Here is a 20,487-nt window from a genome sequence, read left to right on the forward strand (position 1 = left end):
TTTGTAGTAAATAGTATCAATGTCGTTTTCTTTTTTAAAATTAATAATAATTCTTTGAGCAGTTATTCCTTATTACTCATTGGCAAGTAGCCATTGATCTAATAAGAAAGCATTGCAGCCAATTTTAGTCATTCTCAGAGTAGACCCATTTAAATTAATGGATGTGACTAACTTGGATCCATTCATTTCAGCTGAGTCTACTCTTAAGAAAAACTGAGCTGGGTACAACCTGTTGTTCCTTGTAATAGTGTGTTTATTGTGAGAATAGCCACCTCTGGTTCAATCAGTCAACCAAGCTTCCACAAATGTACTTGTGAAGGCAACTGCCCCTTCACCCTCTGGCAGTTACTCCTGCCCTGGTCAAGATGTCCAGCAGCACAGAGATCTCTACCTCCAAGTTCATCAAGAATTGAAAGGTCTCCCATGTCAAGCCAAGTTTCAGGGCAAGTATAAGCTTTTTCCTGGTTGATATCTCAGCACAATAAAGGAGACCTCCTCTGCCAGTACTGGAGTCCTGTCACAGACCCTCGCAAGTGGCTCTGTTTTCCAGGAACAGTACTGGTCCTGGATTTACAGAAGCCATCCAGGTTTCTGATTTGATCCCAGAATGTCCTGCTTTTCCTTAGGACATCCCTATTTTCATCGGAGAAATATTGGAGGGTATAGAGTTTTGCAAACCCCGAGCAAAGGAGATAAGTAACTCTGCAACCTTTAGAAGAAATCTGAAGGCAGCCCTGTATAGGGAAGTTTTTTTAAAAAAAGTTTCATGTTTTATTATGTTTTTATAGATGTTGGAAGCCACCCAGAGTAGCTGGGGCAACCTGGTCAGGTGGGCAGGGTATAAATAATAAAATCATCATCATCATTATTATGGAATAGGACGTCCATATTTTCATTGGAGAAATGTTGGAGGGTATGCTGTCCCACATGCAACAAGCAAGGGGGAGGACTGGAGTTCTGTCATATTATGTGAAGCCATCAATGAAGAAGCTGAGATGTTTGAGAGTAACAGCTACTGCCTGTTAAAAAACACAGCCAAGTCCCTTTGTTCTTGTTCAGTACCATTTGAATTCTTCACAGACAAGTTTTCCACTCTAAACATTGTGTGAGGAACCTTTGGGCTCCCAGCTGTTGCTGAACTACACTTCGTTCTATCTGGACACTGAGGTCCAGCGCCAAGGGCCTTCTGGCGGTTCCCTCACTGCAAGAAGCAAAGCTACAGGGAATCAGGAAGAGGGCCTTCTCGGTGGTGGCACCCGTCTCCTGCCAGATGTCAAGGAGCTTCACAATCTTCCAATATACCTGAAGGAGAGTCTCCACCCCCATCATTCAGTCCGGACACTGAGGTCCAGCTCCGGGGGCCTTCTGGCAGTTCCCTCACTGTGAGAAACAAAGCTACAGGGAACCAGGCAGAGGGCCTTCTCAGTAGTGGCGCCCTCCCTGTGGAACACCCTCCCGCCAGATGTCAGGGAGATAAACAACTAAATGACTTTTAGAAGACATCTGAAGGCAGCCCTGATTAGGGAAGTTTTTAATGTGTGACATTTTAATGTATTTTTAATCTTTGTTGGAAGCTGCCCAGAGTGGCTGGGGAAACCCAGCCAGATGGGCAGGGTACAAATAATAAATAATTATTATTATTATTCTCATCATACCTGCGCCGAGGCAGATAGGAGTTGCAGTTCATCAACAGCAGGAGGACCAAAGGTTCCTCACACCTCATTTAGAGTCATGCATTTTCCACTGTTAAGGAGATTACCAGGAAGGTGTGGAGCAGGAAGCAATGATTAAATTCTTATGAGATCTACTTCTGAGTGGACACATACAAAATGGCACTGTGAAGAACAACCACTGCAGCCCCTCCTTCTGAACGGGGCGGAAATGTATGAATAACATTGTTTGCATATGTTGCATATGCCGTTCTTCCTGAATTTAGAGATAAGTATTCTGACCTGCTTATGGCCTAGCTGGATCAGGTTGCTGCTAGCTACTTCTTTGTGACAATTAAATGACCAAATAAAATTTATAGAGCCTAGCAGATTCTTAAGGTTTTAATTTTTGTGTGTGTCATTATTTCATTATTTTGCATTATTTATTAATTTTGCATACTGCCCTATACCCACAGGTCTTGGGGTGGTTACAACGTAAAATCACAATATAAAAAACAAAACAAAATACATAATAAAAAAGGAAACAACTCAAGAAATACAGCACAGTTTTAAATGGCATTGGATAGCACAGGTTTTTAAATGCACATTTTATGTACACCTCCCCAAACATGACCAAGGAAACTGGAGAATAATTCAAATAAAATGTCCTCTTACTTTATATAGACAATGGGGGCTTCCTGGCAGAATCTATCTTCCATTAAGTGCTCCTGATGCTCCACCTAGTGGAAGGAAAGTTCCCACCTGCCTTAAATAAACTACACAAAAACGACTTTTAGTACTTCCTGTGAGCTTTTTCAGTAAAACAGTTTTAATGTGGAAAAAATGTTTTTTTATGTCTTCATTGTTGTCGTCCCCCACCACCACCACCGCAATGCTTGGTTGTATCACGCAAACACATCATGTTTTTTCTTTCTTTTAAAACAAACCAACGTGCAATAGACAGGAGGAATGGAAGCAAAAATAAATGGAAAATTAAAATATTTTCCCTCCTCAATATGTACAAAATGAAGAATTGCCCGGTAACTGAATAATTCTGGCTTGACCAGTACGCAGCGGTTTAGACTGCAATCTGCCCATATTGATCACTTATTTGTTCAGTGTGATCCTGTCTCCATTTAGTGAATTGACTGGCATTCCCTGCTTAACTTTGAGGGAGCTACTTATGCCTTACAACTAGGTTATCTGCCATGACATAGCTGTTTACCTTTTCAGACCTAATCCTTACTTTTTTTTTAAGAGTTCTTTTCTATAGCTACATTTGCCAGCACGACAAGTTATTGCTTCTCTTTAGGTCACCCACGTTGCTTTTGTAATTTTGTTAAAGAATAAAAGGATACTTTCTTGGATGCCTAGAGCCAGGTTTGGGGAAAGTACTCTTTGTTGAGAAAGCCACAGCAGAGATTTAAAGTCACAAAACATGCAGCAAAGTTATGCATGGAAATATAGGCTGTTAGACCTTTAAATATCCCTTTCTAAGTCACTTCCAAAGCTTCCTTAGCATAGAAAAAGACCACACATTTGGTAAGTTAATAACAGTTTACTTACAAACTCTTCAATGTTTAAATTCATGTGCTTTTCCATACAGCAGCAAGAAAAGACAGGCAATATAGCTTAGTTTCAAAAAGTGGTACAATGTTTCTAAATTTGTATGCAAACACAAAGATGGCTTGCTAAATCCATGTGGTCTAAGTTTGGTGTAGACTTTCTTACTGGTAGCCTTCACATAGTGGAAAGAGAGAGAATAAAGAGTTTGGTCAAACATCCTCCCAAGGAAAGGGTGTGTGACCTAACTAAGCCGAGCGGGGCAGTTTACTCTATGGTTTTAACCCCTTCATGCATTAATTAGATTTAAGCATGTTGGTTATATGAGGCTGGATATATCCCACAACCCTCAGGTGTTCAGCTTCAAAAGCCCAGACAGGTCCCATATACAGTCGGAGACCTTTGCACTTTCAGTATGAAGGTCCAAAGGGAGATTCCAAGTGAGTTCATCTGAATGTGTGCCAAAAGCCTTCCTGCAACCCAGAACCCTGCTCAGTTGGGTTTCATAATTACAGAAAGATTCTATGTGCATTCAGCTGAACTTTCTTGGACTCTACATTTCAGAACATGCTGAAGCTAGAAAGGTCAGCAGTAGAGGTAGGGAATCACAAGAGGGATAAATGCAGGGCTGGCACATGTTCCTCTGACCTCCCAGTACTGCATCCTTGGGTGTTCTTTTGAACTCCTGAATAGAGTGTTCATGTTTTAAGAATCCTAACACTGAGTGAGACACCTGATCACGGAGATGCGGGTGGCGCTGTGGGTTAAACCACAGAGCCTAGGACTTGCCGATCAGAAGGTCAGCGGTTCGAATCCCCGCGATGGGGTGAGCTCCCATTGCTCGGTCCCTGCTCCCGCCGATCTAGCAGTTCAAAAGCACGTCAAAATGCAAGTAGATAAATAGGTACCACTCTGGCGGGAAGGTAAACGGCGTATCCATGCACTGCTCTGGTTCGCCAGAAGCGGCTTAGTCATGCTGGCCACATGACCCGGAAGCTGTGCGCCGGCTCCCTCGGCCAATAAAGCGAGATGAGTGCCACAACCCCAGAGTCGGTCATGACTAGACCTAATGGTCAGGGGTCCCTTTACACATGATCATACTTGTGTTAATAGCAAAAATAAACTGGAGAAATCAAGGACAGAGGTGGAAAGATTAAAGCTGTAATCCTTTGCCAAATTACCTGGGAGTAACTCTCATTGAACACAGTGGGACTTCTGAGTGGGCTTGCATCAGATGGCATTGGAAATGTCCTTCAGTTGCACTAAGCTTGTTTAAAGCAGGGAAAGAGCCGCAAGTTGGCCCAGTCCAAAGATGGTGTGTTCCAAGTTGTACACGCATCTCTGTACACTTGTCATCCTTTACACATTGTCAGAGCTGCCCCTAGGTCCCAGCTCACAGAGGACCAACGCGAGGCTGTCGTTATGTACAAAAGTCTTTATTGAGGTTCAGTTTCCATTTCAAAGCCGCAGCGCGCAGCTCTACGTCTTAACCCTAGACCGGCGAAGTACCGTCTGAGTCTCCTCCCCTACGACACCAGTTTAAGATCCTAGCCCTGCTCCACCTTTTACGCTGCTCTCTCCTCCTCTGGGTCCTCCTGCCCGCTGGGGCATTGCCCTTTCTGGACTCTTCCGGCGCTGAGTCGCTTAGCTCCTTCCCCTCCCTCCGGCGGGCTTTAGGACCCGGTTCCCAATCCTCATTCTCTGCTGTCCCGCGCTCCTGTACATTTGAACTTGCCTCTCGCGCCAACCCAGTGACCTTCCTCCTGACCGTTACACTACTTCTGTCACTGCTTCCCTCTTCCGGGATACTGGCCGGATCTGACCTCCCCTCCGTTGTCTGACTCTCCGATGGAGGTGTGGTCAGCCCTGCCTTATCTTCTCTCCCTGGTGGGGAATGCACTGGCTCCGATCCTTGGGACTCTTCCCCCCCACTCTGCTCTGGTGGGGAAGCTGGTCCTGATTTCCAACTACTGCTCTGGGAATCCCTGCTGCCCCCTTGCTCCTGGGGCGTTCCCCTTGGGAACCCCCTACCCCTTGCCACTGGCGCTCCCTTCTGTGAATCTTCCGATTCGCTGGAGAGGCTCATGGAATCCCTCGGTCCACTGTCCTCTTCTCCTACGCTCCCCTCGGATTCCTCCCCTTCGCTCTCCATCTCCTCTCCTCCCTGTGCCTCTGCTCCTGAACCCCTGACACACATGCAAAGTTATTTCTCCATTCAAGTGAAGGAGAAGATGCTTACAGGCCCACGAGAAATCATCTGACTAGTGTTGTGTTGCCCAGACTTGGGTCTCCAGCTGTTTCGGGACTACAGCTCCCATTATCCCTAGCTAGCAAGACCAGTGGTCAGGAATGGTGGGAATTGTAGTCCCAAAACAGCTGGAGACTCAAGTTTGAGAAACACTGGACTAGAGTAAGAGTAGCAACTGTATACAGTCATACCTTGGTTCTCAAATGCCTTGTGACTTGAACGTTTTGGCTCTCAAACGCCGCAAACCCGGAAGTGAGTGTTTCAGTTTGTGAACGTTTTTTTGGAAGCCAAATATCCGACACTGCTTCCGACTGCGTGCAGGAAACTCCTGCAGCCAATCAGAAGCCACGCCTTGGTTTTTTACTGCTTTCGGAAGTCAAACGGACTTCCGGAACGGATTCCGTTTGAGAACCAAGGCACGACTGTACATCAAAAGGATCTTAAACTGCTTGAGACGATCTTGACTTTCAGTACCATTTGATATCAACAGGGATGTGTGTGTGTGTGTGTGTGTGTGTGTGACTAGATGAAACCTCATCACCTAGTTTAAACCAGAAACAAATAAATTCAGCAACTATATGAAATGACTTCCATAGTTCTAGTTACAGGTAGGTAGCCGTGTTGGTCTGCTGTAGTCGAAACAAAATTAAAAAAATTCCTTCCATGCACACGAAAGCTCATACCAATAACAAACTTGGTCTCTAAGGTGCTATTGGAAGGAATTTTTTTATATGAAATGACGTTACCAAAATATAACTGTGAGATCCTCAAATGGTTTTGTACAGAATGCCTTTCATGACAAGGTATTTGAACACCAGGATTTTCTAGGGATCCCTTTCTGTATTAGGTCCCATTAATTCTATATTAAAAAACACTCTGACACCTATGAAGAACTGTGCATGTTAATTGTGTGTTTGCTGTCACACAAAGACTATGCTGGTTTTGATGGGAGCAGAGCAAGAGTGGATGTGTTGCTAGTTTACGCCAGATTTTGTCCCTTAAAGGATCTTATTTTTTAAAATTCCACGTTCATTGGTTAATTCGTTACAGCATTTTTTTAAAAGTGATAAATGCAAACACCTCCTCAGTATTCCCACTAGATGGCAAACGTTAACTGAAAATGTATTATGTTGGCAGGGAAAAAGAGTCCATCACATGTCTATTATCTCACTCTGCATATGTTTATGTTTTGACCCGCAGTTCTAATGGAACTCTATTGGTTGTGTAGAAGATGCGATTTTGCACACACTGCTTGACTTGCTAGTGGGAATGAAGCTTCACCAGCTGAACTTCCATCTTCAAATAAAGCAGTACAGGTAACGGAGACCTCTTCTCCTTCCCATCCAGTAAGACGAGGCAGGTAGAGCCTGCTATTACTGAAGGACCACGGCAACTTTTTGTCTGAAATTTGGTAGGCTTCAGAAGGGGTGACCATGCCTGTGATTTGCATCCAATTCTAGCAGGGGAAAAAAAGTTTAAAGGTTTCCTGCATGAAAGCTCCTGGATGAATCTGCCTGAAATATGGAAAACTTGTTTTATTCTAGTGCAGGCATAGGCAAACTCAGCCCTCCAGATGTTTTTGGACTACAACTCCCATCACCCCTAGCTAACAGGACCAGTGGTCAGGGATGATGGGAGTTGTAGTCCCAAAAACATCTGGAGGGCCGAGTTTGCCTATGCCAGTTCTAGAGGGACTCATTTCTCTGCAAATTTCATCCATCTATGTGGGGGGAAAGGTTATGGCCATTTCTAGATTCCCCATTATAACCTATTTGGGAGGGTAGAGGCAGAGCCTCAGATTTAACAGATGCTACAGATAAAAGACAAATTTTGTGGTCGCTGCATACCCAAAATTTAAATTTCCTCTGCCCACCCTAGCATTACGTTAATTTTGTATTTCTTTTGGCCACCATCAACAAAATATGAAGTTGAGGGAGCATCAGGTCCCCAGGTTTCAGCACCCTTGGCCTAAATACCTTTCCTAGGAGATAACTTGGTAATTATTTGCCAACACTTGACCAATATATTATCAGTAAAGGTAAAGGGACCCCTGACCGTTAGGTCCAGTCACGAATGACTCTGGGGTTGTGGCACTCACCTCGCTTTACTGGTCGAGGGAGCTGGCGTTTGTCTGCAGACAGCTTCCGGGTCATGTGGCTAGCATGACTAAGTCATTTCTGGCAAACCAGAGCAGCATACGTGTCAGGGAACTGACATCGGAGCGAGAGGTGGAGGCTAGGCTCCAAAGCGATGCAGGAGAGGGGACCAGCAGGGGGGAAGGAATTCAGCGTAACACCAGTAGAGAAGGGAGGGAGATGGAGGATTCGGAGAGAGGTCTCCAAGACTCTTCACCCGAGACCAGTGGAGAGAGCATGTGCACGCCTCTGCCCACTCCTTCCTTGCGCAGAAGAGTCCCGCGCAGGGAGAATAGGCGGAGACTTGGCATCAAACAGCTTCTATGCTGGAAGCGGTTCAAGAAACGGCCACTGACGGATTCTGCAAGCGACTGAACGGCCACGGACTGAGGGCTGGCAGCCAAGGCATGGTTAGCCAGGCGATCTAGCCAAAAGTAACGGCAACTTACGCACAAGTAACCCTTTATAACCATTACAATACGGAAACAACATTTACCTTCCCGCTGGAGCAGTACCTGTTTATCTACTTGCACTTTGGCGTGCTTTTAAACTGCTAGGTTGGCAGGAGTGGGGATTCGAACCGCCGACCTTCTGATCGGCAAGTCCTAGGCTCAGTGCCACCCACCAAATGCCAAAATTAATTAGACCAGGTTTTTTGTAATGTTGGCTAATTCTCTTTAGTTACTGCTTCTCTTCTTTCTGCTTTTGGTTTCACTACAGTTTTCAGTAATGTTTGGAGGTTGTAAATTATGATGATGATGATAATTATAAATCTATATCCTGCCCTTGCTCCCAAAGGAAACTAGGCCAGTATGCTGATTGGGGTTTTGAAATTTGGGGTCTGTCAGCTACCCTGCAAATTGCAAAACTGAAGGACAGGGTGGGAAGCATTTCAAATAAAATAACTTTTATTTTACCCTGTAACAGTGAGTTACAGGAGCAAACATTATTTAGCATTTGAAAGAATAGTTATATCAAACTTCTTGATCATTTGGAAATTACTGAGTCACCACCATCTTTTCTAATAAAAGTTAAGTTTTCCAATCGAACACATGATGGTGCTAAAGTACAAGAAATGAATTTTCCATTCATTTTTGAATTATCAGTCCCATCCAAGCACTTATGGAGAGTGACGTCTGTACTTTTGGAGCTTTTCTTCCTTAAAATTACAGCGAAGCGAGCTGAACTGCCTTGATGTTTGTGGGCGCAGGATAGGAATAGAATGGATTTTAAAGTTAGTTCCAAATCACTGTCATGGCCTGGCTGGGTCAGGATGATGCAGAGAGCACATTGTCCGAGGACCCAGGGAGGGCTCCAGTGGGATGTGGGGAGTTGGGGACCTTTGCTGGGATTGGAGCAGCCTATTGGTGGGGATGGAGGGGGGCAGGGGTGCCAATCTAAATAAAATATTGGGGGGGGGACAGTTAAGCTCTGCCCCACAGAACTGATTGCATGACATGACACACACACACACACACACACACACCATTTGAATGGCATTGCCCATCAACTTTGGGGGGCAGCCCCCTCAAATATTTTATGGGGGGGACCGAAGGGACCTTGACCACTACCAGTTGGCTTCTGCAAGAGATTGGGTAGAGGAGGAATGTTGGAGACCGCCTCTCCCGTCGGAGCTGTACCTATTTATCTACTTGCACTTTGACGTGCTTTGAAACTGCTAGGTTGGCAGGAGCAGGGACCAATCAACAGGAGCTCACCCCATTGCAGGGATTCGAACCGCAGACCTTTTGATCAGCAAGCCCAAGAGGCTCAGTGGTTTGACCACAGCACCACCCGCCAAATGCCAAAATGAATTAATCCAGGTTTTTTGTAATGTTGGCTAACTCTCTTTAGTTACTGCTTCTCTCCTTTCTTCTTCAGAGAAGAAGAAGACAGTTCAGATTTACAAGAAGGGAGGGAGGTCACAGCTCATAGGCAGATGAGAGAGAAAGCTGGGAAATAATGGGAGAGGAGGAGGAGGAAGAGGAAGCACCAGGGGGGCGACAGCTGACGGACACAGTGTTTTTAGAAAGCATTCAAGACCTCCCCTCCCAGAACTTGACGAGCCTTGAAAGTAGGAGAGCAAAGAGCTCAAATGCAGAGGGCACTTTTCAGCACCCATAGCGATGCTATAAGAGAGGAAGGGGGTGGAGACTCAGTCAGGGTAACGCCATTATTCCAAGAGGCTGCATTTCCAAGCCTCTCTCTGTGAATATTGAATAAAAAGCAGTTGGTAAGAAATTTCGCTTGCCGTATCCGTTCCTGGCAACCTGCCGTGAGGGTTGAATCCTCTGCTGCCTGACAGCTTCTATGGAACAGGGAGTGTCTTAACCTGCTCTCTGGTCTCACCTGTTCTTGAAGGCTGTAACATCGCTGTGATGGCCTGGGAATTGGATTCAGAGGCTGAACCTGAGGAATCCCAGCCTGCACAGGAGTCCCCGCCTCCAGAACCAGCTGAGCCGGGGCTGGGGCTTGAACTTGAAGGGCCCTCACCTGTGCCGGATCCTCAGGTGCAGACACCAGCTGAATCTGCTCTGGCTCCGGAGGTGATGGAGGACCCATTGCCTGCAGGTGCTCCACTCTCAGCCCCGTCAGGGGAAGCTGAGGTTGCCTCTGGGTCCGGTAACCCTCCAGCCTCTCCTGAGCTGCAGAGGCTCAGAGCAGAGAGGCGGAGGGAACTAAGTTCTCGCCGGAGGAGTGCTCGCCTCCAGGCCAGGAGAGGCGAGCCACCTGTAGACTGGGGCTGCCCTATGCCTCGGGGCAGATAAAAGCCAGCCAGCCCAATCCCAGGTTGCGGGAGCAACATTGTTGGTGACCTGTTCCTGCTGGCACCCTATCCTGCTCTTCTACCAGATTTCCTGACCCCACCCAACTCCTTGCCTTGGACTCCGCTTCAGCCTTGACGGACAGCCTCCATACCACACCCTTGACCTCGGACTGGACCACACTGCATGGTAACCCCCCGGGACCAGCACAGTCGCCTACCTTTGTGTCTTGGGATGCTGGGATTAGCTCTGCCTTTCCAAACAGGGTGTTTCTCCAGTGCCAGCAACCTCTCAGGAGGCAGAGACACCTCCTCCAGCACCTGGGTCCAGGAGGAGCCCGAAAAGAAAAGAAAGTTCCACCTACTGGGCATAAAAAGAGATTGCAGAAACACTTAGAGCTCTAAGTTGTTCACACCCCACTCCTATATATAGGATAGCAAAGGGGTGTGACAGCCTCCAGCCCCTCATTACAATAGCTTTGTAAATGAATGTTCCTCCTATCTGTCCTAAACTTAATTTTCCCCCTTTATATCTATTTTCGTTCACTGGCATTTTCATGGGTCATCTGACCTTCACCTGCCTTTGCTGACATCTGTGAGGCCTGGTGGCCAGGCTGCCTCAGGTCTCTGTTGCTGGGTGAGAAAGCAGTTTGCAGGAGGTCCGTCCGTTCCACCTAAGGAACAATTTGCCAGCCTGTGATCTGGCATCCCATCAAAATGCAGGAGCAGATGGTCTGCTTGCCTCATATCGGTGGCTAAACCAAGGCTGACAGAACATTTCAAACTGCATTAGTGAGCCTAGTGAGATAAGACAGCAAACAGCTAAATCAGCCGGGATCCAAAAAGTCAATTTTCCCAACAATGTTGCTTACTGTATCTGGATAATAATCAGACGCTGGTCCCTCCTTGAAACAGCATGATGCCCCCTGGACCCTGAGACGCAGGCGAAGCAAAAAAAAATAATAATAATCAAACATGCTTCTTGGACATTTCTCCTCACAACAGAAAAGGCCGGAAGGTATATTAGTTACTGCTTCAGAGCCGAGGAGAATAAAAGGCGATTTCTCTCTCCAGATGAGCCCCCCAAAGACCTTCTGCACTTGTATTCATACAATAAACCTCAGGGCGAAAAATAAACCCATAGAACCACGAGGGAAAACACTCTGGAAGTCAGTTATCTTTGAATAGGCCTTGTCAAATAAATCGAGCTTCACTTGAGCCATTGGCCAGTGGCCAGACTGGAGTCTGTTGAATAGAATAGAATAGAATAGAATAGAATAGAATAGAATAGAATAGAATAGAATAATTCCTATGGAGCATAGGAATCATATATATCCCAGAATGGATTACAGCCCAAGGTGGTGGTGGCTGTTGTTGTTTTAAAAAAACAACAACATTCTAACAATAAAATTATATTTCCAAGTAATAAAAACAGTTAAGAAAGCAGCAGCATAAGGCAGCAAGAACAATCATCTCAAAAGCTGAAACAACAGTAGATCAAATGAAAAAGGAAAGCTGAACACAGAAAGCTGAGGTCAAAAGAAAGCAGAGCAGGGTTTCCTTAGCATGTTTGGTCGTAAGTGAAATGGGGAGCTAGAAAAAGTAAATCTATTTCATTCAGACTCCAAATCTTTCTTAACTGAATCACTAAAGAGCAATAGAGCTATTTATGCACAGCACGCTGGTAACACTTTAGCCCAAATCTCCGTAGGACTTCGTCTAGCGGTTTCATCAGTGGTAAAGAGCATTGGGGAGAAGATACAACCTCTTGCACCCAGGAGCTAAAATCCCTGCATTAGTTTCTCATCCCCATCTTCTAGAATCTGTAGCGACCCCAAAGGACCTCAGCAGGGTTCTTCCTAAACCCACCCTTGAAAGAGGACCCAGAAGGAAACTATAGGACTCAGCTACATTACTAAAAAAAACCCAACACTTTGATTGCATTATAAACATGCAACACCAGATGGCGCCGGAGAGCAAAAAAATTCTATGTGATTCTTTTACTTAGTGTTTTTTTCTTTTGTTATAACGATTTGATTTCTGACTTATTTATAGCGCTTACCCCCCACCCCCGTGTGTAGATCCATCCTATGTTGATGGTACTGAAAAAGATGCTGAGAGGTTCAGGGTCGCATTCCCCCCATCTGTCTCCTGGTACGAGCTGTTTATGAAAGCTTCTGTTCCAAATTAGCTGCATCCAAGATGATTAGCTTCGTTCGAGTAAATGCAGAGCTGGGTGACACACTCCAAGCATTTTACCTAGGACTGGAATATTTGAACCTGAACAATAATTTTTAGATTTCAGATATGGTTTCTTAACAGAGAGGACATGCTACTGCCCCACTGCAGACAAGTTACACAGCTGTCCCACATTTACAACCTCAGAGGTCCAGACTGTTTAATGCTGTCTTAATCATACAGGAGGGGAGATGTGAATAGCTGGCCTTACTTCCTGAAGAATCCTGGCACTTCCTCCAGGCAGAACAAACTGAAAGCTATGCACAGAAATCGGCTCATTCCAACATTTCCACCTCTAACCTAACTCCCCAGCAATGCCAGTGTGCATTGCTGTTCCCCCTGCAAATACAGTCATGCCACGTTGGGCAATTCCTGCAGCTGCAGGAGGAGGCGCATGGCTGTGTGCGCACGCATGCAAGGAGGGCTGCAATCAATGTGCTGAGAGCAGCTGCACAGCATGCATGCAGAGTGCGGAATTGACTAGAGGCAGAAGCAAAGATCTGGAAGCCTGAAATCATTACGAAACAAATTAGTTTCATAATAAGATATATCAATCTTCGAGAGGAAATTGAATGCGGAGTGTGCTTAAAATAATTAGAAAGGAACAGATTTGCAAGTGACTAGTGATTAGGAGGCTAGAACTGTGTTTTCATGTATAATGGATTATTTTTGGTTTTGTAAATATATCTGAGCAGGACTGATATTCAGCAACCCACAGCTTTTGACAACACTTTTTTAAAGCAGCACTTTTTAAAAATTTGCTGCAGCATCCTGTGAAATACTGTTCTTGTTTCTTTTGCTTAGTTTTGGTTCTTATGCTTCTCAGAGAAAGCAGGTGGTGAAGAAAAAACATCCCAGCAACAGGTATCAACTCCCAGGGACTGTGGAGAGGAGTCTGCAGCAATCGCCAGTTGCAATTTGAGTGTGGCTCGTTGGCAGGTTATGGCACAACCCCATCAAAGACTGAGCTCTCCTCATGTTATTCTCTGTGCCATATGCTGGAGGCCGGAGAGCAAAAAATAAGTGGGAATCTGGCAGGGCTCCACTTTAAGACTATTAGAACTGAAAACTGGCAATGTTGGATCTGTGCAAGTTTAGACTACCTCAGCGTCCTGTTCCCAGTGGCAGGCCACATGCCTCTGGAATAATAATAATAATAATAATAATAATAATAATAATAATTTATTTATTTATACCCCACCCATCTGGCTGGGTTTCCCCAGCCTCTCTGGGTGGCTTCCAACAAAATATTAAAATACAATAGTCTGCCAAACATTAAAAGCTTCCCTAAACAGGGCTGCCTTCAGATGTCTTCTAAAAGTCTGGTAGTTGTTTTTCTCTTTGACATCTGATGGAAGGGCGTTCCACAGGGCTGGTGCCACTACTGAGAAGGCCCTCTGCCTGGTTCCCTGTAACTTGGCTTCTTGCAGTGAGGGAACTGCCAGAAGGCTCTTGGAGCTGGATCTCAGTGTCCAGGCTGAATGATGGGGGTGTAGAAGCTCCTTCAGGTCTACTGGACAGAAGCCATTTAGGGCTTTAAAGGTCAGCACCAACACTTTGAATTGTGCTTGGAAACGTACTAGGAGCCAATGTAGGTCTCTCAGGACTGGTGTTATATGGTCTTGGTGGCCGCTCCCAGTCGCCAGTCTAGCTGCCGCGTTCTGGATTAGTTGTAGTTTCTGGGTCACCTTCAAAGGTAGCCCCATGTAGAGCGCATGGCAGTAGTCCAAGCCGGAGATAACCAGAGCATGCACCACTCTAGCGAGACAGTCCGCGGGCAAATAGGGTCTTAGCCTGCGTACCAGGTGGAGCTGGTAAACAGCTGCCCTGGACACAGAATTGACCTGCGCCTCCAGGGACAGCTGTGAGTCCAAAATGATTCCCAGGCTTCACACCTGGTCCTTCAGGGGCACAGTTACCCCATTCAGGACCAGGGAGTCCTCCACACCTGCCCGCCTCCTGTCCTCCCATAACAGTACTTCTGGATTCAACCTCAATCTGTTAGCAAGAACACAAGAAGGGCATCATAAAGCCAAGCCTTTCTCCTGCTGTGTCCCAGCATGTGGTCCTCACAGGTACATTCCCTCCGATCATGGGGGATATAGTTTACTGTTCTGGATGTTGTGTATGCAAATCTCAGGCTAAGCTGGGGAAAAGCTGATAAAAAAGAGCAGGGTATTGGAGTAATCTTCTTCTACCAGGTAACCACAGCCACCTGTCGCTTTGCAAAGGCATCCTGATCAAATCAGAATATAGAGCTCAGAGTTTACAAGTGTGTGATACTGCTCATTTTAGAAATTAGCAGCAGAGGTGCCATCTGCAGCGCTCGAGAGCAGGGGCTGAGTAATGAAGCAGCATGGACACGACAAGGAGTTTATATAGAGGATGCTTTAAGGAAGGGACAATGCAGGAGCTGTGGGAAATAAGGAGCAGAAAACGCAAGCAGGAAATGAGTGGGGAATGGTGTGGAGCTATGGGGAAGATGGTGTTCCATGGCCATGTTTGGGTACCTCTCCATGGTTTAGGGTACCTCTCCATTTGTGTTTGCACACACATCCTTCTCTGTCCTCCATGCAGGCAAGCAGAGGGCATTATCAGAGTTCAAAAATGCCTTGCGCCCAGGCAAAGACACTCAAGAAGGATGCAAAGCAGGGCAAGATACCCTGTCCCTGATTTTTAGGCAACTGCGGTGGCTGTCAGAAATGCATCCCTTCTCTGCCTTGGAAGGCTCCGAGACTGGAGAGGAGGGCCAATGTGCGAAAAGCCAAGGAAGAACTGCACAGATTTTGTCAAGCACAAACTCTGCTTACCTCTGTAGTGTTCCAGCCCCCTGGGAATCAAAGGCTTGAGAGTATTAACACCTGCTCATCCCAGTGGCTTGGCACCTGTTGCTACTAGACATGCAAATGAAGACAAAATGGTCCTCATGGGAAGATAACGCAAGAGAATTTGCACTGAGCAAAGCGAGTAACCATTCAACTTATATCCAGGTCACACAATGATTTCCACTGTCATGGGAGTAATTATTGGGTGAGCCATGACTTCACGTGTTGGCTATGGGACCTTCACTTACCGTGGCTTGAAGGTCACATTGTTCATGGCTGGAGACAACTCTTTCTTTGTGAGCTACAAAAGATTAGACATTTGTGTTCGGCGTTCATCATAATCATAGAATTCACACCTCAGCTACGATGATGTTGTGGAGTGGCATGCTGGGCACCCACAGTCGGGGCTCCAAGTTGGCACCCCTGTATTGACCTCAGAGGGGATTACTCCTGAGTAAACATTTATAGGGTTTTGCTGTCATTTGCTAGCTTTTCGCAAGTGTTGTTTCGAAGCTGCTGGAGTATTGATGATTCCTGTTTTCTCTCAAAACCAGATGCAAGTGGTTCAACATATATCGGCTGAAACAAGAGCACACTCCTATCATTTCGAATTATATTTTTTATTAGCCTCCACAAAGAGAGCCCATTTTGACTGTTCAACTGTCAGCAACCCACTATGACTGAAGATTAAAGCTATAAATATATACAGAACAATGAACTACTTTGTTTTTTTGGAAGGTGAATCCTTCAGAGGCTTTGCTTGTATAAATGGATTTTGTGTGTCTCTGTGTTCAGAGCATTGTTATTTATTTCTGTGCAGTATTATCTTGTGGGGAGAATGAAAATTCAGTGTTAAAGTTTACTTGACTTTACTGCACTCAATAAAATAACTCCAGAGAAACCCATATATATATATATATATATATATATATATATATATATATATATATTTCTGAAATGAATCTCCCCTATTTATTGCTTATCAACTATTCTTTATAGCTGAAAGAAACCCCTTTGTGAAAGAAGATAACTAATAAATGTCCTCATCATAGAGAAATATTCAGTCCTCTCTGTATGTGTGCCCAGATCCTGTGTTAATTCAATATGTTACTACAAGGCTTCAACACACACAACAGCCCCAAAATATATCTTACCCCTAAGACCCACAAAACCCAGCAAGACTTACTTCATAGTAAAATTTTGCATTATACAAAATGTGAAAAGGATCGTTTGCGGTCATTTCACAGTTGATTCCAAGGATAAGATAAAAGGTGCTTAACTTTTGTAAAGTTCTTGTTCTCTTTTAATGGCAATGGTGCCTACCTGAGAGGTGTTGGAACTGAGTTCCAACAAGTTCCGACTGGGGGGGGGGGGAGCCCTGAGTATGATTGATTTAATTGACACAGAAATGGAAGATGAAATTTAAAATGGAAAATGGTTAAACGTGTATTGTTAACATTGGGATTTTTCCATAGTAGATTTTCTAAGGGGCTCTAAGCTCCTAAATGGATTAATGGTTACCCTTGATTCTGTTACTCTAAACTGTTGTAACTTTAGGTCAGGTGACAAAGGTGGTGGTTGTTTAGTCGTGTCCGACTCTTCGTGACCCCCTGGACCAGAGCACGCCAGGCACTCCTGTCTTCCACTGCCTCCCGCAGTTTGGTCAAACTCATGTTGGTAGCTTCAAGAACACTATCCATCCATCCTGTCCTCTGCCGTCCCCTTCTCCTTGTGCCCTCAATCTTTCCCAGCATCAGGGTCTTTTCCAGGGAGTCTTCTCTTCTCATGAGGTGGCCAAAGTACTGGAGCCTCAGCTTCAGGATCTGTCCTTCCAGTGAGCACTCAGGGCTCATATCCTTCAGAATGGAGAGGTTTGATCTTCTTGCAGTCCATGGGACTCTCAAGAGTCTCCTCCAGCACCATAATTCAAAAGCATCAATTCTTCGATGATCAGCCTTCTTTATGGTCCAGCTCTCATTTCCATACATCACTACTGGGAAAACCATAGCTTTAACTATACGGACCTTTGTCAGCAAGGTGATGTCTCTGCTTTTTAAGATGCTGTCTAGGTTTGCCATCGCTTTTCTCCCAAGAAGCAGGCATCTTTTAATTTCGTGACTGCTGTCACATCTGCAGTGATCATGGAGCCCAAGAAAGTAAAATCTCTCACTGCTTCCATTTCTTCCCCTTCTATTTGCATGGCCTAGTGGCCATGATTTTCATTTTTTTGATGTTGAGCTTCAGACCATATTTTGCGCTCTCCTCTTTGACCCTCATTAAAAGGTTCTTTAATTCCTCCTCACTTTCTGCCATCAAGGTTGTGTCATCTGCATATCTGAGGTTGTTGACAAAGCTACTGATTTGCTAATTTGCCATCTTGGAAGGGTAGTGGCTAATACAACAAAGGATGTGATAAAGGCTCTCCAAAAAGAGTTGCATAGCCTTAGGTAGGGTAGGCTTAGGCAAGCTGGAATGTGGGACAGAGAGAGTTATCTTTTATTTCTAAGATTCTGAACCTGTGCTGGACAGCACACAACATTATATGGATATTTTGGATGTATTTTTGATGCTTACATTTTGTTTGTAAAGAATTCTGCCAGTAAAAGTTTGAATAATATTTTTATGGGCCTGGACAGTGATTTATTCCAAAAGGAGTCAGTTCTTATGCTTCAGTCACTTCAAACTGCACAATATTAATATCTGCAATCATTGCATCCCAAGGTGGGTTTCTCCTGAGCAGAGGTGAACCTGTGTCTTATGCACCTCAATGTTAGCAGGTAAGTTGGATGCAGTATATCCAAGCGAAAACACACATGGTCAGACCCTCCAAGCGCCCCTATTTTCCAGGTACAGTCCCAGATTTACAGATGCCATCCCAGTTTCTAATTTGATTCCAGAATGTCCTGCTCTTCCTTAGGACATCCCAATTTTCCCTGGAAAAATGTTGGAGGGTATGCAGTTATTCAACCCCTGAGATAAGGAGATAAGTAACTATACAACCTTTAGGTCAAGACATCTGAAGGGAATGGCGGGAGTTCTGGTAGCACAAGGATGGAAGACTGAAGAAACCCCAACTAAAGAATCATGGCAAGAAAAATTGATGGACTATGCAGAAATGGCAAAATTGACATATAAGCTACGGGACAAGGATAACTGTGACATTAAGGATGAATGGGAACCTTTCACAAAGTATCTGAAGACGCAACAAAGCGAACTGGACTCCTTGGCAGGTTTTGAATAAACATTCACAATTTTTTTACTGATAACAATCATCTAAACAGTTTGAGGATCTATACAACTTTGTAACATGCAGAAAACAGCATTATTGGAGAAACCAAAGACTGGAACTGAGGGAAGTTGCGGGTGGGGTGGGTTCTGGGGGGGGGGGGGAGAGGGGAGGGAGGAAAAATGGGGGGGAAATAAGGATATGTTTTTGGATAATATGTCTTGTTATAACTTTGAATTAAAAAAAAAAGACATCTGAAGGGAATGTATAGGGAAGTTTTTAAAGGGTTTGTTATGTTGTTATATATGTTGAAAGCTGCCCAGAGTGGCTGAGGCAACACAGTCAGATGGGCAGGGTATAAATAATAAAATTATTGTTATGATCATTATTATTATTATTATTATTATTATTATTATGGAATAGGACATCCCTATTTTCATCGGAGAAATGTTGGAGGGTATGCTGTCACACATGCAAGGGGGAGGAGGACTGGAGGTCTCTCATATTATGTGGAGTCATTAATGAAGAAGCTGACATGTTTTATTATGTTTGTATATATGCTGGAACCCGCAAGAGTGGCTGGGGCAATCCAGTTAGATGGGTGGGGTATAAATAATAAAATTGTTGTTGTTGTTTTGTTGTTGCCATTGTTATGGAATAGGACATCCCTATTTTCACTGGCGAAATGGTATACAGCGTGGGGCTACGAGGCTCGTTGTCATCGGTGACCGGGGCTTAATTCGGAGCAAGCGGGCGCAGGCCAGGAGCGTCCACACGCTGGAGAGAACCGGAGCGCGCCGCTCCCTTCTCGAGAGAGCGCCAGGCGGAGAGGGAAGCGCAGAGCTTTCCCTTTAAGAGGCCGGCTTGCCTCCATTTGACGTCAGGCTGTTTCTGCACCATCGCCGGCACCCGCGAGCCCCCATTCGGGCAGGAGGGGCGAGAGAGGCAGCGAGCGCGGCTGGCCAGGGAGGGAGAAGGAAGCGAAGCCCAGCTCCCCCGGGAAGCGTCCCGCAGCCCCTCCGGCTCGTCCTCAGCATCCTCCCGCCGAAAGCGCGTCTCCTGCAGCCATGTCTGTGGCCGGGTTGAAGAAGCAGTTCCACAAAGCCACTCAGGTGAGGGGGCCGGGGGCGCGCGCGGAGGAGGCCGAGGAGCCCCGGGCAAGGAGGGAGGCGCGCGGGGGCGGCGGAAAGCGCGGGTCTAACCCTCCGAGTTAGGAACCTCTGGGCGCGCGCGGGAGGGAGCGAGGCGCCGGCGGAGGCCTCCAGGGGGCGCTGCGTTGGGGAGGGGGCGCTGGGCAATCGGGAGGACCGGGGGCAGCTAGGAGGGGAGCCAGAGAGGGGGGGGCAGGGGGCGAAACTAGGCTTTATTTCACCCAAGACAAAGACCCAGTTTGGCACCCTTCCCAAAGCGCCTTTGCGTGCGCACACACACACGGGCTGGGAGCCTCTCTGGCGCCCCTCTGGAGGCTTAACCCGGGGCAAAAAGAAGCGAGGAGGGGAGAGGGTGGGGTGGGGGAACACACCCGAGATCGACGAGGCTAGCTGCTTGGCCCTGGGCCATTGCCAGGTCTTCCCAATTAAGTGGTGTTTTTGCAATCAATAGCGCACCTGCTCTGTGTGACTGCAGCAGAAGCTGGAAAGGGTCCTGGTGGAGGGGTCTGGCCAGTGCAGGGGGCGCGATGGGTACCGCATTGTGCTTTCCAGGGAGACGGGGGAGCAGACACCCGGTTTTCTCTCTTTCTCTCCCCACCCGCGTGCTTTATTTCTCTGCCCGGCCTCGTTCCGTGCTGGGCGCCCACAACTGGCTCGCCGCAGACGCGGGATCTTGCGCTCCTCTCTC

The 20,487-nt window shown here is 46.1% G+C and overlaps 1 protein-coding gene across 3 annotated transcripts in view; it reads left to right on the forward strand.

The window, feature by feature from the left end:
- The first annotated feature begins 19,520 nt into the window (after positions 1 to 19,520).
- Positions 19,521 to 20,487, forward strand: part of SH3GL2 (SH3 domain containing GRB2 like 2, endophilin A1) — an 88,284-nt gene continuing 87,317 nt past the window's right edge. The window contains exon 1 of one of the 3 annotated variants that reach the window (XM_079959697.1): positions 19,521 to 19,760. Coding sequence is in view for 1 of the 3 variants with exons in the window: in XM_079959698.1 (XP_079815824.1) it covers positions 19,716 to 19,760 (45 nt within the window). In the remaining 2 variants the exon portion in view is untranslated. The remainder of the gene's footprint in view (positions 19,761 to 20,487) is intronic. The other 2 variants (XM_079959696.1, XM_079959698.1) reach the window with 2 other exon arrangements.

Source organism: Podarcis cretensis (genome assembly GCF_951804945.1).
Source record: "Podarcis cretensis genome assembly, chromosome: 17".
NCBI classification, from domain to species: domain Eukaryota; kingdom Metazoa; phylum Chordata; class Lepidosauria; order Squamata; family Lacertidae; genus Podarcis; species Podarcis cretensis.